The 11,825-nt window shown below is 40.6% G+C and overlaps 1 protein-coding gene across 1 annotated transcript; it reads left to right on the top strand.

Annotated features, from left to right (window-relative positions):
- The first annotated feature begins 10,909 nt into the window (after positions 1-10,909).
- On the top strand, positions 10,910-11,618 carry LOC105733148 (small ribosomal subunit protein uS7-like). Its single transcript, XM_064364274.1, has one exon. The coding sequence runs from the start codon at positions 10,967-10,969 to the stop codon at positions 11,579-11,581; it is 615 nt and encodes a 204-aa protein (XP_064220344.1). The 5' UTR covers positions 10,910-10,966; the 3' UTR covers positions 11,582-11,618.
- The last annotated feature ends 207 nt before the right edge of the window (positions 11,619-11,825 follow it).

The following is an 11,825-nucleotide window of genomic DNA, read 5'->3' as shown; positions in this document are numbered from 1 at the left end:
TCATATGAATATGAAAAAATATATATATATATATTTTAAGTGACAGGGTCTTGCTTTGTTTCCCAGGCTAGTCTTAAGCTATCCTCCCTCAGCCTCCTGAGTAGCTGGGATTACAAACCTGAACCACCATGTCTGGCTTAGTGCTACGTACTTTAAGTAATCTTCCTCAACCTGCTTTTTTGCTCCACTTTTTATTTGTGAGATTAGCTATTGTTGTTACATGTAGTTCAAGTTACTCAGTTTCATAAGTGCTGTGTAGTTGAGCATGAATTACGTGTATAATTCATTTAACTCTTATTGATGGAAATACAGTTTGTTTTCAAATTCTTGTAATTTCAATGTTGCTATGAATGTTTGTGTACTTATTGTCCTGTGAGTGCTTCTCTAATATTTGTACTAACGAGTGGAAGTGACATGCTGGGTCAGAGGGTGCTATTACTTGTAAAGTGAGCTTTTGAGTTTATAAAAATGGATAAGCGTTTGTAGGGAAAGCATAAAATTCTAGGAGATAATCTCTTGCTTCCCTTTTTTGTTACAGTTTGAGACCTGTTTAAGAACAATTTTCTTCAATTTTTTTTTTTTTTTGAGACAGAGTATCACCCAGGCTGGAGTGCAGCGGCACGATCTCAGCTCACTGCAACCTCCACCTCTCCGGTTCAAGCAATTCTCCTGTCTCAGCCTCTCGAGTAGCTGGGACTACAAGCACCTGCCACCACGCCCAGCTTATTTTTGTATTTTTAGTAGAGACAGGGTTTCACCATGTTGGCCAGGCTGGCCTCAAATTCCTGACCTCAGGTGATCTGCCTGCCTCGGCCTCCCAAAGTGCTGGTATTACAGGCGTGAGCCACCTGTAATTTAAACAATTTAATATTTTTAAATTTATTTATTTGTTATTGTTGCTGAACAAATTAACTTATTTAAAAAATTGATATGAAATTGTAAGAATTTACTATATACTCCATAATGTATTAAAATATATATACATTATGGAATGGTTAAACTAGCAAATTAACAAATACATCACCTCATATAGTTAGCATTTTTGTGGTGAGAACACTTACCCTCCACTCTCTTAGTATTTCTCAAGGATACAATATTATTGTCATTAACTATAGTCACCATGCTGTACAATAGATCTCTTGAATTTATTCCTTATTTAAGAGCAATTTGATGCAATGATTGCCATGGTAAATACTTTTTATGAGAACTAAGTATTGTTGAAAGCGGTTATAATTTACCATTATATAGTTTCAGAGTGATTTGAATGTTTTTACTTTCCCCCTTCATTTAAACATTTTAAACATTTTATTTGGATCAGAATTTCTTTTTTAAAAATGTTTCTGGAAAAGACGTACTGTTTGATCCTTTTGGTCTGACTGACCTCTCATTTTAGGCTGTTAACAGGTAGCACCTCAGGCTTCAGCAGTTCAGGAACTAAAGCATAACTGAGTCATCTTATCATGAAGGGGTGTTTATGAATGCACACTAAAAATGTACTCAATAGCATAGTGATGAAATCAGACTTTATTCAAACTCTAAAAGACAAAATGTAAATGGAGTTTTTCGGCACAGGTGAGTTCTGCAGCTGTGGCAACATCTCCTGCGGCCAGGTATCCTATGGCTTATGTTGTTAATTGATACCACGGTACTCAAAGATACCAAGATAATAAAATGAATTATTCTTAAACAGAAAAGGACTCTAACACAAAACATGACATCAAAAACATCAGTGGATACACACAGGACTGAGAAACACGAGGAGGGAGGATTTTTGTTGAAACCGTATATGCATAAAAATAGCCAAACCAACAGGGCCAAAAATGTTCCGGTATATTTTAATCACAGGGTTAGAGACTTGTATCCTTCTAGGATAACTTTAGCTCTTGTCCCTCAAAAAAGAAAACTTCTTATTGTCCACTGTGACACTGTGGGTTTATCTGGTTTTTCCTTTTTTTCTAGAATGAATGATAATCTTGCCTGTTAGTGAGTTATCTGGACATATATTGAGCTCTCTGCTCTCTTTCCTCCTTGTCTGTCTCTGACCTTCTCTCCCTCCCTCTTTCTCTCCTTCCCTCCCTCCATTTGTTCCCCCATTCTTTCTCTTTCTTCTTCCCTCCCTACGTCCTTTTCTTCCTTCATTCCTTTCTTTTTGCTTGCATTTTCAGTTTAAGACCATTCCAAAGGAATCATTGCTGTGATGATGGCATAGGTATAGATAATGGTGGGTGGGAAAGATGAAGGAAATGGAGATGATGTATTTGAGGTGGAGGCATGAAAAACTCTGAATCATTCATTCTGAGTAATTTTTTTGCTTTCTCTTTTGTTAGAATAAGTGATAACTTTAAGTTCTGACTATATATTGGTCACTGAGTGTTTCACAGAGGTAATTTTTATATCCTTTATATCCCGAACTAGCTTCTGAAAAACAGGGACTATTAAGTATGCTTTCTGTGTCATCACAGTATCCAAAAGGAAAACTCCTCCAAGGTCCAGTTTTTAGATTTATGGGTACGTTACATAAACATTCAAAACTCATCTTCTTCAGGAATCCTTTACGAATGCACCCCCTTCTACTTCAATTGCTTCTATTTAAAAAAAAATTTTAATAAGTTAAAAATACAGATAACTATAAAGTTTTCTTGCCTTTTGGAATTGAAAGTTATCTGTGTCTTGACATAGTTGCTTTTAGGCTTTATATGTATGCAATAAAATATTCCCCAATAAATGTGAAGTATCTTTGACCCTCACCCTCATCACAGTCTCATCCCCTACCATAATCTGCTGTGACTCTTTTGAATTTTGTTTTTCTTTTCTTTTTTTTTTTTTTTGAAATGGGGTCTTACTCTGTCACCAGGCTGGAGTGCAGTGGCACAATCTTGCCTCACTGCAACCTCCACCTCCTGGGTTCAAGCAATTCTCCTGCCTCAGCCTCCCAAGTAGCTGGGACTATAGGCATGCACCACCATGCCCAGCTAATTTTTGCATTTTTAGTAGAGACAGGGTTTCTTCATGTTGGCCAGGATGCTCTTGCTCTCTTGACCTCATGATCCATCTGCCTTGGCCTCTCAAAGTGGTAGGATTATAGGTGTGAGCCAGCACACTCGGTCAAATTTCACTTTTCATACTTTCTACTATTTTCTTTATTCTGTGTAATAAATGCCTTTCCTTCCCTTCTATTTCTCTCTGCCTCGCTTCCTCCCGTCCATTTGTCTGTCCTTCCTTCCTTCTCTTTCTTTCTTTCTCTCTCTCTTTCTCTCTTTCTTCATTATTTTGGATGGAGTTCTTGCTGCTTTCTCTTAATCTTGGGACTTACAGTTTTCCCCGATGGATTAAGCTAAGCCAGGTGGCAGCTGTATCACGACACCAGGTGTTGCTGAAGTTGGTCTGCGAGTTCCCTCTAGCCATCAGATTTAGTGGAATGCCTCTCCTAGACATATCCTGACTTCTCCCTACTATAATTCTGCATCCTAGTCCCTTGGTAACTGTATTAGTCTGTTCTCACAGTGTAATAAAGAACTACCTGAGACTGGGTAATCTATGAAGAAAGATATTTAATTGACTCACAGTTCCACAGGCTATATAGGAAGCATGACTGGGTGGCTTCAGGAAACTTACAATCATGGTGGAAGGTGAAGGGGAAGCAAGCAAACCTTATCATGGCAGAGCAGGATAAAGAAGGGGGAACTGCTACCTAACCAGATCTTTATTTTTTGAGATGGAGTCTCACTCTGTTGCCCAGGCTGGAGTGCAATGGCATGATCTCTGCTCACTTCAACCTCCGCCTCCTGGGTTCAAGTGATTCTCCTGCCTCAGCCTGCTGAGTAGCTGGGTTTACAGGCATCCGCCATTAGGCCCAGCTAATTTTTGTAGAGTTGGGGTTTCACCATGTTGGCCAAGCTGGTCTCTAACTCCTGACCTCAGGTGATCCACCTGCTTCGGCCTCTCAAAGTGCTGCGATTACAGGCATGAGCCACCCCGCCCAGCTGAACTCACTCACTATCACAGGAACAGGAAGGGGGAAATCTGCCCTCACGATTCAATCACCTCCTACCAAGTCCTTCCCCCAACATTGGGGACCGCAGTTCAGCGTGAGATCTGGGTAGGGGCACAGAGCTAAATTATTTCAGTGACATTCATAGAATAGCTCAGATAAATGCATGATGGCGCACTGAACAAGATCTGGGCCCTGTTGTCTTGGACTCTGTAAACAGAAGTCTAACTTGCCTTTTGATTGTTCTAACTAATCTAGATTCCCACTTGGGCTGCTAGGAAGCTCAAAGCCAAATAGACAAGTCTGCCTATATTAACAGGAAAAATTCTCATGGCATTACTTTTGTGTATTAACTACATTGTGGCTTTATTTTCTAACCAGAATTTATGATTTCTTTTAATGTTGATTTGTATATTTTTATACTGTGTAGTTTATGAATCTCTCTAGGCTGCCCCATTTTTATTAAGTCAGGGGAATAAAAGCCTTTTTTTTTTTTTTTTTTTGAGATGGAGGTCTCGCTCCGTGGCCTAGGCTGGAGTGCAGTGGTGCGATCTTGGCTCATTTCAGCCTCCGCCTCCCAGGTTCAAGTGATTCTTGTGGCTCAGTCTCTGGAGTAACTGGGTCTACAGGCTCCCACCACCATGCCTGCTAATTTTTTTGTATTTTTAGTAGAGACAGGGTTTCACCGTGTTGGCCAGGCTTGTCTCGAACTCCTGGCCTCAAGTGATCCACCCCGCCTGCCCTCCCAAAGTGCTACAGGTGTGAGCCACTGCACTCAGACAGAGAACAAAAGTCTATAGTAGGTGGGAGCTTTCATTGTCCCTGATCTGGAAACACTCAGTGAACTGCCAAGTAACAAAAAAAATCCTCCTATAATTAGGAGGATCAATTATTTCTGGTACTGAGATACACATTAGATGTAGTATATATCTTCATTTATTACTTTTCTATGAATACTTTGTGAATCTCCTGTGTCTGATAGTTTAAGCATATTCTGAGTGTATTAAACAAAACCCTAATGACATATGATTTGGAAGTTTTCTTTTGCTTCAAAAAACAAAACCTATATGCTGTCACTTTAAATCTTCCTTCTTTCTTTATTTGAAGGCAGAAATAATCAAGATATTTTCTAGGGCATTTTGGGGACCTGAGACTAATCTTAAGCAGGTGGCATATGTGACCAACCTGTGTGTTGTGAGCCAGGGATGCTGATAAGAGCCTCTGATGTTTTTCCACCACCTCTCATATTTTCTTTCTATTTTTTATTTTTTGAGACAAGGTCTCATTCTGTCACCCAGGATGTAGTGCAGTGGTGCAATCTCAGCTCACTGCAACCTCTGCCTCCTGGGCTCTAGGGAGCCTCCCATCTCAGCCTCCCCAGTAGCTGGAACCACAGGTGTGCACCACCACACCTGGCTAAATTTTGTATTTTTTGTAGAGATGAGGTTTTACTTTGTTACCCAGGTTGGTCTCAAATGCCTCACCTCAAGTTATCCTCCCGACTTGGCCTCCCAAAGTGCTGGGATTACAGGCATGAGCCACCACACCCAGTGCTTTCTCATATTTTCTAAAATACCACTATCAGACTTACGTTTGTTTATTTGGTCTTTAGAAATCAGAATAATCTTTGGAAAGGGAAACCATCTCAGAGAGGATCTGTTTATTAGATAGTTATCCATGTTTGACATCTAGCTGGGAGCAAGAGTTTGAAGAAATACAAAACAGGTGTAAGTTGGAGAGGATACTGGGAAGTATGATAGCAGAAGAAAAGGAAATGTCCTTGTAATCTTGCCTAGGATGAGCCCCTAATATAATTAAGGATAGTCCTTCCTCTGCTTCCCCCAGGATTTTAAGACCTGCTTTTCTTTTCTTCCCTCTTTCCTTCTTCCCAAAATAAGAAGTTCAAAAGGTTTTGAGGTATAGTAGCTCATTCTTGTAATCCCAGTGCTTTGGCAGGCCAAGGCCAAGGCAGGATCACTTGAGGCTAGGAGCTCAAGACAAGCCTGGGTAAAATAGCAAGACCTGGTATCTACAAATATTACTTTAAAAAATAAGTCAGGTGTGGTGGCATGTGCCTGTAGTCCTAGCTGCTTGGGAGGCTGAGGCAGGAGGAACGCCTAGCCCAGGAGTTTGAGGCGGCCGTGAGCTACAGTGGTGCAACTGCATGCCAGCCTTGGTGACAGAGTAAGATCCCATCTCAAACATACAAAAAATAATGACAACAACAAACCAACAAAAGGTCTGGGGCCATAAAAAAAAGACTTAAAAAATTGACTAAAGGGGAAAAGTCATTTATACTACATAGGAAATGTCCTATGTAGTATTTTCAGTAAAATTTTCCTCCAATGAGTCTCAATTATATTAGAATTTTTCCTTTCAGGCACTCTTTATTTAAATTATCCTACTTAAAAATCAAATTACAAATCTCTAAAACTGTGATTTCCAAAAACAATGAAGTTTCCTAAAATGAGATTATGCATCAACAGCATTGGTACCAGCTTAAATACATTTTTTAATGGAATTGTCAGCATTGCTGATTTAGGGGAAAGCTTCTGCCAAATTTTGTAAGATAACAATCAAGTACTGCATGACCTTGATAGATTCTTTTCTTATTTTAGCAAAACCACATTCTGCTTTGAGAAAGGTCAAACTCAGAGCAAGGGTACAGCTTCCTCTTTATTGGTCTTTCATGACTTTGTCACCCGATATAGGGACATGGTGAGGTCAAAGGGGGAATGTGCTTTATCTATACAGTTTAAATTTCATCTCAAAGTACCTAATTCTTTGGGGCAATCTTTGATAGATTTCTACTGCTTTTCCTCTGGTGAACCATGCTAAATTTTATTACTTTGAAAGTTATTGACTATTCTGTGATTAAAGAAAAAAAACTTTTTTTGAGACAGAGTCTTACTCTGTCACCCAGGGTATTACAAAGGTAATGAGACAAAATAAAACAAGAAATTGCAAAATGCAAGAAAGAATAAAGAAGAGTACCCATATAACCTATATTCCAGATAACTCCAAATCCCACCTGTCCTGATAGATTATTTAATATTAACATAGTGACCCATTTCCTTTTAACTGAACTCATTGGTAAAGTTTTGCATATATATACTGCTTTTTGAAAAGTAGTGGATCCAGATCGTGTTGTCCTTCACAAAAAAAGACTGGGACATACGGAAAGGCAGACCATGTTCTCAGGGAGGAACTTAACAGCATCACGATGTTAGCTGATTAGAGATTAGAGGTATCCATTAAAATTACAATTGTGCAGCCACAAAAAAAATCGTATTCTTTGCAGCCACATAGTTGCAGCTGGAGGCCATTATCCTAAGCAAATTAATGCAGGAACAGAAAACCAAACACTGAATGTTCTTATGTATAAGTAGGAGCTAAACATTGGGTACTCAGGGACATAAAGACGGCAACAAAGACACTGGGAAACCACTCGATGGGAGAGGAAGGGAGGGCAGCAAGAGTTGAAGAACTAACTACTGAGTATTATGCTCATTACCTGGGTTATGGAATCATTCACGCCCCAAACCTCAGCATCACACAGTATACCCATGATGTAGCAAATATGGGTACAGTGCATGATGAACCCCTTGAATCTAAAATGTACCCCCACACATGCATCCCTTGAATCTAAAATAAAAGTTAAAGTTATTTTGAAAAATTACAAATGTACATATATTTAGACCAAGCATTCTCTTATACTTTTAATAATTTCTAGAGAGAGTATTGAAGAAATGTCATTTATTGCTTTTTTTTTTTGAGATGATATTCTGCTCTTGTTGCCCAGGCTGGAGTGCAATGACGCAATCTCAGCTCACTGCAACCTTCACCTCCTGGGTTCAAGCGATTCTCCTGTCAGAGCCTCCCGAGTAGCTGGGATTACAAGTGCATACCACCACACCTGGCTAATTTTTGTATTTTTAGTAGAGACAGGGTTTCTCCATGTTGGCCAGGATAGTCTTGATCTCTTGACCTCATGATCTGCCCACTTCAGCCTCCCAAAATGCTGGAATTACAGGTGTGAGCCATGGTGCCTGTCCATTTTTTTTTTTAATAGCAAAAGAAATGGTCACTTTAGAAAAGTTTTTTAGAAAATAAATTGGAAGCAACATAAATATCAATTAGTACAGGCCTTTTTAAATTATTTATGGCATAGCTACACTGTGGAATACTACACAGCTATTAAAAGAATGAGTAAGTGCTTTTGTATTGATTTAGACAGATCTTCAAGATCTATTAAATGTGAAAAGTAACTTGCTGGAAAAACGGGTGTAGTCTTTTATAATTTGTATAAAAAAGGAAGAGGACAAAGAATATATATTGCCTTTGACTAGGAACAGCCTCCTAGTAAGCCAGACAAGAAACTAATAATATTCATAACCTATTTGAGGCTAAGAATGTGTAAACCAGCAGGCACTGGCACAGAGTAGGGGTAAGACTATATATATATATAGTTGTTGCCCAGGCTGGAGTGCAATGGCGCGATCTTGACTCACAGCAACCTTCACCTCCCAAGTGATTCTCATGCCTCAGTCTCTTGATTATGCTGGGATTACAGGCATGTGCCACCACACCCGACTAATTTTTTGTATTTTTAGTAGAGACGGATTTTCTCCATGTTGGTCAGGCTGGTCTCAAACTCCTGACCTCAGGTGATCCGCCCGCCTAGGCCTCCCAAAGTGCTGGGATTACAGGCGTGGGCCACTGCACCCAGCCTATTGTGTGTGTGTGTGCACATATATATATATATATATATATATATGTAATTATTATTATTTTTTTTTTGAGACAGAGTCTTGCTCTGTTGCCAGGTGCCAGGCTGGAGTGCAGGGCGCAATCTCAGCTCACTGCAACCTCTGCTTCCCGGGTTCAAGCTGTCTCAGCCTCCCGAGTAGCTGGAACTACAGGCGTGAGCCACCACACCCAGCTAATTTTTGTATTTTAGTAGAGACGGGGTTTCACCATGTTGGCCAGGACGGTCTCAATCTCTTGACCTCGTGATCCACCCGCCTTGGCCTCCCAAAGTGCTGTGATTACAGGCATGAGCCACTGCGCCTGGCCTATTGTGTATATTTTTATACTTGTTTGCTGCTTGGACAATGTGAATGAATGTCTTATCTATTAACATTAAATTAAAATAGAAATAAAGAATGTGTGGGCTGGACACAGTGACTCATGCCAGCACTTTGGGAGGCTGAGGCAGGCAGATGACCTGAGGTCAGGAGTTCAAGACCTGCCTGACCAACATTGTGAAAGCCTGTCTCTACAAAAATACAAAAATTAGCCAGGCATTGTGGAGGGTGCCTATAATCCCAGCTACTTAGGAGGCTCAGGCAGGAGAATCGCTTGAATCCAGGAGGCGGAGGTTGCAGTGAGCTGAGATTGCACCATTGCACTCCAGCCTGGGAGACAGAGCAATACTCCATCTCAAAAAAAAAAAAAAAAAAAAAAAGAATGTGTGGTTCTTTGCTAAGATGATACTGTGAACACACAATCAGTAGGACTTTAATTTTTAGTTTAATTATAACAATGATACATTTGTACTGAATCACAATACCATATTTCTTCAATTTTAAGATGTGTTTTTTTATGTATTAAAATTTCTGAAATGAGTGGTTTTCCCCTGTCTGTTACATATAAATATATTATACTTAATTTTGCTATTTGGGTATTACTGAATATTCAGGTCATTGCTAGTTTTTTTCTTTTATTTTCATTTTGAATAATTGTCTCACACTGTTTATTGAATCATTAAATTGGTTTTTTTTCCTCTCAATAATTAGGAACGAGGTGGCAATGCTACAGTATGGTGTGGCACTTAAAAATATGGGCTCTGGAATCACATTGCCAGGTTTCGATCCTGGCCCTCCTAGTATTTCTAGGCTGAGTAATGTTGGCAATTACCCAAGTCACCTAATTCGTGGGGCAGATTTAGCATCATACTTGGCACTAGCTTAAGCATTCAGCTGATATTATTATTTTTTTGTCACAAAAATATTTCTTGATATATAAGAATTATCTCTACTACAGATTTCTGGAAGTGGTATTATTTAACATAAGGGCATAAATACTTTAGGACCCCTGATAGATATTAATAAATTGTTTTTACAAATTCATATTGATTTATCTGCGTATCAGCAGTGTCATACCAGCAACCAATATGATATTTTTAAACCCCTTTGAGTTAGATAGGCATAATATTTAAATATTTCATTTTTTAACTACGAGATTGATGGAAGATTTTAAAATTCCATATATTTAACTGCCATTTAGATTTCTTTTTGTGTGAATTTGTTTATTAATGAAAGTATGCCATTTTTAATATGGTCTGAATATTTATCTGATCAATTTATATGAACTGGATACAACGCTGATACTTTAACTCTACATTGTTTTTATGCATTTTTAACTTGCTTTAAGCAAATTTTTAAATGAACTCAGATTACCTTTTAAAGTAAAAATATGATGCTATTATTCAAACAAAAGGGTATCTACAACATATGGCACAATTTAAAGAGTAATCATAAGCTGGGTGCAGGGGCTCACGCCTGTAACTCCCAACACTTTGGGAGGCTGAGGCAGGTAGATCGCTTGAGGTCAGGAGTTCGAGACCAGCCTGGCCAATATGGTGAAACCTCGTCTCTACTAAAAATACAAAAATTAGCCAGGCATGGTGGCACACGCCCATATGTAATCCCAGCTACTCTGGAGGCTGAGGCATGAGAATCTCTTGAATCTGGGAGGTGGAGGTTGCAGTGAGCTCAAATTGAGATTGTGCCACTGCACTGCAGCCTGGGTGACACAGTGAGACTCTGTCTCAAAAAAAAAAAAAAAAAGACTAATAAAATTAACATCTCTGTACCCCACACTTAGCTTAAGAAATAGAACGTCTTTCCTTCTGTACCAGAGCGGCGCGTGTTCCACGCGGAACGAGAGAGACGCTCAAGCTGTGCTCTCAGGATGACCGAGTGGGAGACAGCAGCGCCAGCAGTAGCAGAGACCCCTGACATCAAGCTCTTCGGGAAGTGGAGCACCGATGATGTGCAGATCAATGACATTTCCCTGCAGGATTACATTGCCGTGAAGGAGAAGTATGCCAAGTACCTGCCTCACAGCGCAGGGCGGTATGCCGCGAAACGCTTCCACAAAGCCCAGTGCCCCATCGTGGAGCGCCTCACTAACTCCATGATGATGCACGGCCGTAACAACGGCAAGAAGCTCATGACCGTGCGCATCGTCAAGCACGCCTTCGAGATCATCCACCTGCTCACAGGCGAGAACCCTCTGCAGGTCCTGGTAAACGCCATCATCAACAGTGGTCCCCGGGAGGACTCCACACGCATTGGGCGAGCCGGGACTGTGAGACGACAGGCTGTGGACGTGTCCCCACTGCGCCGGGTGAATCAGGCCATCTGGCTGCTGTGCGCAGGCGCTCGTGAGGCTGCCTTCCGGAACATCAAGACCATTGCTGAGTGCCTGGCAGATGAGCTCATCAATGCTGCCAAGGGCTCTTCCAACTCCTATGCTATCAAGAAGAAGGACGAGCTGGAGCGTATGTCCAAGTCCAACCGCTGATTTTCCCGGCTGCTGCTCAATAAACCTGTCTGCCCTGTGGGGCAGCCCCCCCCCCCCAAAAAAAAAAAAGAAATAGAACGTGGCCGGGTGTGGTGGCTCACGCCTGTAATCCCAGCACATTGGGAGGCCGAGGTGGGCAGATCACGAGGTCAAGAGATCAAGACCATCCTGACCAACATGGTGAAACCCTGTCTCTACTAAAAAATACAAAAATTAGCTGGGCATGGTGGTGCGCACCTGTAGT

Source organism: Aotus nancymaae, unplaced genomic scaffold (assembly GCF_030222135.1).
Source record: "Aotus nancymaae isolate 86718 unplaced genomic scaffold, 86718_ANA_hifiasm-v0.15.2.pri h1tg000057l, whole genome shotgun sequence".
Classification (NCBI taxonomy): Eukaryota; Metazoa; Chordata; class Mammalia; order Primates; family Aotidae; genus Aotus; species Aotus nancymaae.
Note: the sequence above shows the minus strand (reverse complement) of the source record. Positions and strands in the feature narration are given on the sequence as shown.